The sequence below is a fragment of the Hylaeus volcanicus genome, chromosome 7 (assembly GCF_026283585.1).
Source record: "Hylaeus volcanicus isolate JK05 chromosome 7, UHH_iyHylVolc1.0_haploid, whole genome shotgun sequence".
NCBI classification, from domain to species: domain Eukaryota; kingdom Metazoa; phylum Arthropoda; class Insecta; order Hymenoptera; family Colletidae; genus Hylaeus; species Hylaeus volcanicus.
Genome location: NC_071982.1, coordinates 2,931,267 through 2,938,921, shown reverse-complemented (window position 1 = coordinate 2,938,921; position 7,655 = coordinate 2,931,267). Strand labels below are relative to the sequence as shown.

The 7,655-nt window shown below is 39.2% G+C and overlaps 3 protein-coding genes across 3 annotated transcripts in view; 2 read left to right on the top strand and 1 right to left on the bottom strand.

Annotated features, from left to right (window-relative positions):
• The window catches only part of LOC128880560 (cuticle protein 21.3-like), a 5,358-nt gene extending 4,483 nt beyond the window's left edge, over positions 1–875 (top strand). Inside the window, exon 3 of the mRNA XM_054130807.1 lies at positions 1–875. This exon is cut by the window's left edge and continues 526 nt beyond it. Within this exon, the coding sequence (XP_053986782.1) occupies positions 1–503 (503 nt within the window). The 3' untranslated portion in view covers positions 504–875.
• Positions 876–1,397: 522 nt separating this feature from the next.
• On the top strand, positions 1,398–2,504 carry LOC128880563 (nucleolar protein 16). The gene is made up of 3 exons (XM_054130811.1): positions 1,398–1,586; positions 1,682–2,006; positions 2,075–2,504. The coding sequence occupies exons 1-3, from the start codon at positions 1,486–1,488 to the stop codon at positions 2,204–2,206; spliced, it is 558 nt and encodes a 185-aa protein (XP_053986786.1). The 5' UTR covers positions 1,398–1,485; the 3' UTR covers positions 2,207–2,504.
• Positions 2,505–2,652: 148 nt separating this feature from the next.
• On the bottom strand, positions 2,653–4,142 carry LOC128880561 (uncharacterized). The gene is made up of 4 exons (XM_054130809.1): positions 3,770–4,142; positions 3,386–3,572; positions 3,125–3,306; positions 2,653–3,053 (listed from the first exon to the last, which is right to left on the bottom strand). The coding sequence occupies exons 1-4, from the start codon at positions 3,905–3,907 to the stop codon at positions 2,853–2,855; spliced, it is 708 nt and encodes a 235-aa protein (XP_053986784.1). The 5' UTR covers positions 3,908–4,142; the 3' UTR covers positions 2,653–2,852.
• Between the last annotated feature and the right edge of the window lie 3,513 nt (positions 4,143–7,655).

Sequence of the window (7,655 nt, the reverse complement as noted above, 5' to 3'; positions counted from 1 at the left end):
TCCTGGCCAAGTCCTACGCTGCCCCAGCACCGATCAGCTACGCTGCCCCAGCACCGATCAGCTACGCTGCCTCAGCACCACTCCTGGCCAAGTCCTACGCTGCCCCATCTTCCATCTTGACTAAGTCCTATCTTGCGCCATCTGCTCCTCTTCTATCCAGCTCTTACCTCGCACCATCGGCTTCTCTCTTAACCAAGTCTTACTACGCTCAACCCTCGTCTTTCCTAGCAAAATCGTACATTGAACCTGCTGCATCCCTGGGATACTCCGCTGGACTGCCACTCTACGCCAAGAGCGGTCTCTTCGCCCACGCTGAGGCGTACCCCGCGACCTATGCTGCAGGTCCTACTCTGACCAAGACTTACAGCACTCCGTACTTCGCCAAGTCCACACCCATCCTCGACTACGGTCACCAAACTCAACTTCTCACGAAGACCATCGATCCAGCATCCTCCATCGCCCATACCGTCTTCAACGGAATCGGCACCAGCTACTCCTGGTAAACCTGAACTCTTCGTGATCGTTAGTCCTCCTTGTTTTTGGAAACATCCTACATGTGCAGTAGGGTACAAATGCAAGTACTTTTGAATACAGTTTGGTTCGAATTTGGTCGGACAAACCTCACTGAAAGTCTACCGAAACGAAAGGATTAATGGAAACAAGCGGATCTATCTTTGTAGATAAAACTTTCAACGATTTCATTACCAATCACCTCGATTAGAGCAGTCAAATTATATTGTACGTGTATCAATTGTGCGTACAAGCAAGTATAGATGTACGTGCGTGAACACTGAATATAAATATAAATTTATGATATGTTCTAGAAAAATATTTTTTAAAGCAAGACTCTCCCTACGAAGACACTGTGTATCCAAAATATTGACGAATAAATTTTAATTTTTGTAACGAACCACAATTCATTTTGTTCCATTTTCAATCTACGTGTTTCTTATTTGATCGCCATTTTTCAAATGCAAGAACGTGGAATGGATTTTAACGAAAAATGGTGACAAAAGGTTGTTCTCGATTAATGTAGACTTAAACGTAACAATGGAAGCGCCACAACATACGATCGTCGACGTGATCGAAATTCATTATGCTACATGAAAAGAGTTTCGAACATGTACTAATTGTAAGATATTTTCACTTTAATGTCAGAAGGATGATTTGCATACAATGGACAATGATTGGAACTTGATTCATACGAAAGCAGTGTTTTTATGCCACAATCTAAAGTGTCCTTATTGTATCGCATTTGATCGACAAAAGGCTTAGTCCACCTTAAATTTTAAATTTATAAGTCGTAATACTGCAACTTCGGATCATTACTTCAATATAGGGATTTATTTCAATATGGGGGAAAAGTGTGGAGTGGTGCCCAATCTGTAGAACACGCCATCAGTTACTAAATTCGCGCATGCTAGTTTGAAAGAAGGATTCAGACGATATTTTAGTTTGAACACGTGGTAACTTAAATCTATAAAAATGACAAAAGTCAGAAAAGTGAAGCGCAAGAAGAGATTTCGCATGAACGTTAATCGTAAACGATTACGAAATAAATTAAGAAAACTACCAACAGTACAATGGTAAATATCATAACCAAAAAACATTTATCATGCTTTGATATTTGTTTATATTCTGGATGAATGGAAATCAGAAAATGAAACTATTCTGTCTACAGTCCTCAAATAGAACAATCATGGGAAGTGACCATGTCCACTCGAAGTAATTTGAAACAAATGGGTTTAGCATATGACTCAAATGAAGTATTGAAAATTCCAAATGCCAAAAGAGAACTAATCAAAAAGGTAAAACGCAAGTTAATAGATTCTGAAGATATATCAGATGATGAAGAAGAAAACATGAACATGGAAACTGAAAAAAGTCATATAGCCAAAGAACTTGAAGCAGATGCAAAGGCTCCACGAATACGAACTTTCAAGCTACCAAACAATCAAGTACAGTTTCTTACCTATTTAATGGACAAGTATGGAGAAGATTATGAGGTAATGTTTTCTTTCAAGTAATTTATTTAATAATTGACAAAAATGTCTCTTACTATTAAATTATGTAGGCTATGGCACGAGACAAGAAGAACTATAACCAATTAACGTGGAAACAAATACGTGCTAAGATTAAAGTATTTAAGGGCATTCCTGAGCAATATAATCAGTATCTTCAAAACAAAATGAGCAATGACAATTAAAGTTTTGTAATTAGTTAAGACATATTTCAAGTATTTGACTGTACATAAATCATGAAAATATAGAATTAATGCACAAGTGTTTGTTATTTAAGTAAATGAAGTAGAAAAAAAGGTTCAAATACTACTTTTTTAAGTAAACAAGACATGTTTTATATAATACTTACATTGATAATCATCAAAATATATATTTTCATACGTATAACCTCTAACATTTACCATTTTGTATATCAGTTACAAAAGTCAGTGTAACATAATGTATTTTATATTGTGCTTAATTAAAATAAAAAATATGACAGTATTTACTGTGGCCTTGTAAAGAAAATAAATAATTTATTAAATAAATATATATGCTAAAGAAACCAGTATAAAAGTACAACAAAGTTAGAAGATTGCAAATATACTATACTGAGCAATACTTAAGAATTGTACATGTTTCCTTGTAGTTGTTTTTAATGCTTGCATTATGTTAAAATGTTTCGTTTTGAACAAATTGTTTATATTCAAATTCATAATGGACAAATTGGGCACAGTGTGCTTGATACAGCACACTGTTCCTTACTTCATTCCCTTTCATTTCTTCCTTTTTTTTATATATAAAGTATTTTTCAACAAATTAAATAAACAATTAAGAATATTAATTACATCTTTAGGTTGCCATAGAGAATATTTTTTTCCTAACAGCATCAACAGATTCATGATGCCAGGTACATTCAGTTGTGTCTGCTGGCTGATCAGGCAGAGGTCTTGTTTGGCATCCAATTAGTTCTACTTTATGCTTGTGAGGAGAGATACTTAATAAATCTAAAGCTTTCTTAACCTCTTCTGTCCTCAGTGCATTAGGGCAATCCTGATTTCATACACAAACTTGTTAGATATAAGTTCAAGTGTGACATAACCCATTGATTCATTAACATTTACCTGTTTATTAACAACTACTAAAACTGGTACATTATCCATTCTTGCATCTCCTACCAATTCTTTGAGAGTAGAAGCAGCCAAAGATAATTTGTCTGTATCGGATGCATCTACTACAAACAACAGAAGATCTGTGTCTTGTAGGAAGGCGGTCCAATATTTTCTAGTGGCATCTGCACCACCGACTAGCAACAAAATTACATTCATTTTTACACTCATGTTATGTCACTTTTCAACAAGATGCTAATAGAAGGATATACATACTATCCCAGACATTATAAGAATAAGACCCATGTTTTAATCTATATACAGTGGAACCCTGTGTTGACTTTGGAGGAATGGTGTAAGAATTTTCATCCCCATTTGCAACACATATTTGATTTATAATTGAAGTCTTTCCAGCTCCTTCTAAACCCAATAGAAGTACTCTTTTTTCGTGACTGTCGTCAACCTATAAAGGTAAAGTGACAATGATCAATATTAAATTCGAGTTCAATTTAGTATTGAAATCTTTGGTCACTTTCCAAAAATTATTAAGAAAATATTCAGACGAGTCTAAGTCGACTAGTAATGGGCAAGAAAATAAGGAGAAATTTTAAACCAGTGATAGAAAGCACTGGAACAAGTCGTGAACATTGAAGTTCTAACCTTGGACACTTCTTCAAAGCCTTCGTCTATTGTCAGAAGCTCTCGTTTTTTCCAGTATCGATACGCGATGTAGGTACCGATACAGGCACTGCCGATCCAAAGGATCTTCGGACTGTTTCGAAATACATTTCGTACCATTGCTACACATAAATCGTTCTGCTTAGGGTTACACTGAAAGTGGACCGCTTTCTCGGCTTCGATTCCGCGTTAGCACGTTGTGGCATGCGTAAACACTACACCGTGTGACATACACCTTACATCGTTAAATCGGTGTGTATATATGTAAATACAATTCTCGTATACTCGTAGTACACAATCAGCAAAATATTTGTATACTCGGTAAATGCAACAGTTTAGTAAAATTTCATTTCAAAACGCCAACTTTTACGTTGTTTATTAGCTTGGTACGACTGATAATATAATGGTTGGTAAGGAAGTGACTCTCCAATGCGTCCTTGTAGTTTTTTAATGTAAGTTCATTGTAACATAATCCACTGTCAATTTGAATACATTCATGCGTGTGTCATGTAAATAAAATATGCAGAACATTATTTGTATTGCAATAGAATTAATCATATAGTTTATTTTATACTATAAGTGGTGCCGTCAACGACAAAACGCTCAAGTTTATAGAGAAATAGTTCCTGGATTCGGTGGATACACGGCGAGATCAATTCTGCTATACCAACACTAGGTATTATGTAATTAATGTATGATAAACACTCATGTGAATGTTATTTATATTTTTGTTTATATAAATGACATAGTTTGACATCCTGTTCAATACATATTGATATAATATTAAAAATTTCAGAGTGGTTCGTTCATTCACCGCTAGATAACGACACTAACTCAATATGGCGTTTCTGTACAAATGAATCGAAGAAAAACATAATTATTTATTTATAGAAATCACATGCTGCTCGTGGAATGAGCAAACTTAATCGTTTCTTAGTTGTAAATACATTTAGAAAGTTTTTCAGCTCCATTTTCTGTGGTAACTTCAGTGATATATAAATTAACTCAAGTTACTTACATGGAGTTCCCATGTAATGGAATATACTATGATCATAATAATATATTTAATAGATTTTAATGGTAAACAAATGTTTAGAATATTTATCTGGTAAAATGGAGTGCTATACACTACACTGATTGTTGCCTACCGTGTGACAAACTTAGCGGGACAGACAAGTGGCGATTACACACTTATGTCTCAACCTCGGCTGTACTTTTAGCAAAGAAGCCACTCGACAATTTTCAATGACTGGCAAATCACTCGGTTGATAAACACGTCAGCTCGTAGATGTCGCGTGGCTACCTGGAATGTTGCTAGAGTATCCTCGAGGGAGAAGGATCACGCAACGGACAAAGCTTGCGCTTACAGTTACTGTTAATTAGATTCATGAGTCAGTAGAAAACTATCTGGCTAAGAATAAATCACCGATAGTATCTGAAGACTTAATCGATCGAGTTGGGGGATGGCGTTTGGGTATGCTAATGCGCGCGTCAGTCTTTAATTAAATTGGGGAATACAAATTAGCAGCCGGTACGTTGGATACTTTATCGTACGAGAGATTATCTTCATCGGATTTAATGTGAAAAACTCGAATTACGACTAGAAGATTCTTCTTCGTCTTCTTTGCTGAACTGTGGAACCCCAAAGATGCACACGATAATCTTTCGATAATCGCAACGTCCACCTGTATTTGAACCTTAGATCTATGGAAAAAGCAGTTGCCACGTCCAATTTAATTCCACGGTGAAACATAACAGGGAAGATAGCAGGAAATCGATGCGTAGGGGTTGTCCAGATTTCCCATCAGTCTTTTGATCGTCGTTGACGCAAATGCACGATCGTCGCAAAGGCGGAGCGGCAGGCGTCGGTGCATTGGAATATTCGCGTCGTCAGTGGCCAAACGTGTCATGTGTGCGCGCTGTAAAGTGAGCTGCTTGGCACTTGCAGTTGCAGCCTTTAGGTTTGAATAAGGGGAGGAGCCTTGCTGCATTTCCAACGCAATTATCCCCATTCTCCCGCGGCTTCCATTCCTGTTTCGTGCTCCCGTCCCTGTCTATCTAGAGTGCACACAATGCGGCGCCATCTTGGTTGCGTGCATTCCTCCGTTTTCTCGATTTTTTCCCCCATGTTTCTGGCCTTTTTTTCCATTCAAACCAGTCCCGATCCGTCGGGAACCACCATTCACCAGCCGGGACCATCCGCTAACTGCATCCGCTTCTCCGCGATTTTCTCCTTCCTGGAGGTGTTGCGCCAACCTGCTCGCACTCAGGGCACCGGGGACCCTTGCCAATCAGGCCTCTTCGTCATCGAGAATATCTGATGATAGAGGAGGTTCTTTCAAGCCTAAACTCGCGGTCCCTGGAGGTTTCGTTTATTTGGTGGAGCTGCCGAAGTCTTAAGACGTGGATTCTAGAATGAATTTCGTGGACCTCAGGAATGTTGGGTCTTCATGGTCGCACTCATCTTCCCAGACCTCTAAAGTCGGAATAATAATTTCTTCTTTTATACACATTCACCTTTCGTACCGACAAAGATGAGTAGTTTTACTGGTTCTAGGTGACTCGATATTGCGTCTCAATGTCTTCCGTCGCAGTTTTTGATTAGTGGAACTTTATCACGACCGATGTATCGTGACTAATTTCGTTCTCTAATGGCGGTTTCTCGCAGTCTAAGCTAATTGAATTAGCGCTTTACGCAACCACTTATTTGAGGATGAGAACCGGGACAATGTGTCGTACCTTCGGTCAGCTTGGAAGCGTCGTCTGCTTGCCAATGACAGCAACGTTTGATACTATTAATTGGTCAGTTAACAACTAGATGGCAAGATAGGAATGCCGGAGATAGGAATTCCAGCACCTTTATTGCAGACAACATCTACGAAATCGATGTACCCAATTGGTACGTCTACCAAAGACTTTGGAAGACACTTCAAAAAGGATTGCCTCACACTCTTATCAGCTCCCAACACCTTCCCTGGAATATGAAACAAGGATCCTACTTCCCTAAAACCTCCCCCGAGTCTCCTCGAAGCTTAACACGCGATTAATCCTGAAGAGGTCGAATGAATCCCTCTCGCAGGCGGAAGAGACGCCGTCAGCGACGGTTAGCGGAACTTTGTCCATCGGGAGGCTCGATCGTTAGACAGATTTCCCGTTACGAGGCTGTATTTCAGCGTGATGGCGGGCAATAAACAGCAGCCGGTGTCTCGTTACCGCCGCGGACTCCGTGCGTGCAATTTCCGTGCAACGGTGGACAGGAGAGGACAGGACACGTGACGGCCGAGTGTGATAAAATTTCTTTTTTCTTTTTTCACAACGGAGCGTTTGTACGTGTTCGTGGGAATACGCAGTTGTTACGTTATCGATACCCTCGAAAGTGGCATAAACTGGACTGACGGTTATCGATAGCGTGGGATCACAGCGAGACCGCGTGTATTATTAAGCGGTGTTAACTTCATACACTTGCGACATACGTGCCCGCCTCATTATCACGATTTAAGCACGTCCGCTATCGCGTTATGTTCGCGTTAAATTGCAGCACGTGAAATCGCTTCGGTGAAACCGCGGTTTAGACAGTGGCTAATCTTGATCCGTGGAAATGTGTAGATATATTTTCATTATTTTTTTTATATATAGATTTCACGGTTGGATAACGTGGACAGAGGAGAATAGGAGCAAGGGAAACGAGCTCGCGTGAAGCGAAGCCCGATGGATCACGTGTGCTAGGACGACGAGGAAGACATGTTTGTTTTGATGACTCTTCGCTGGCGACCCGCGTTACACGAGGAAAATAAATTGCCCTGGTATAGGTGTTTATTGTTAAACAAACGGTCTCTTACAACTTGGACGGCCAGGAAGTCGTTAAAGT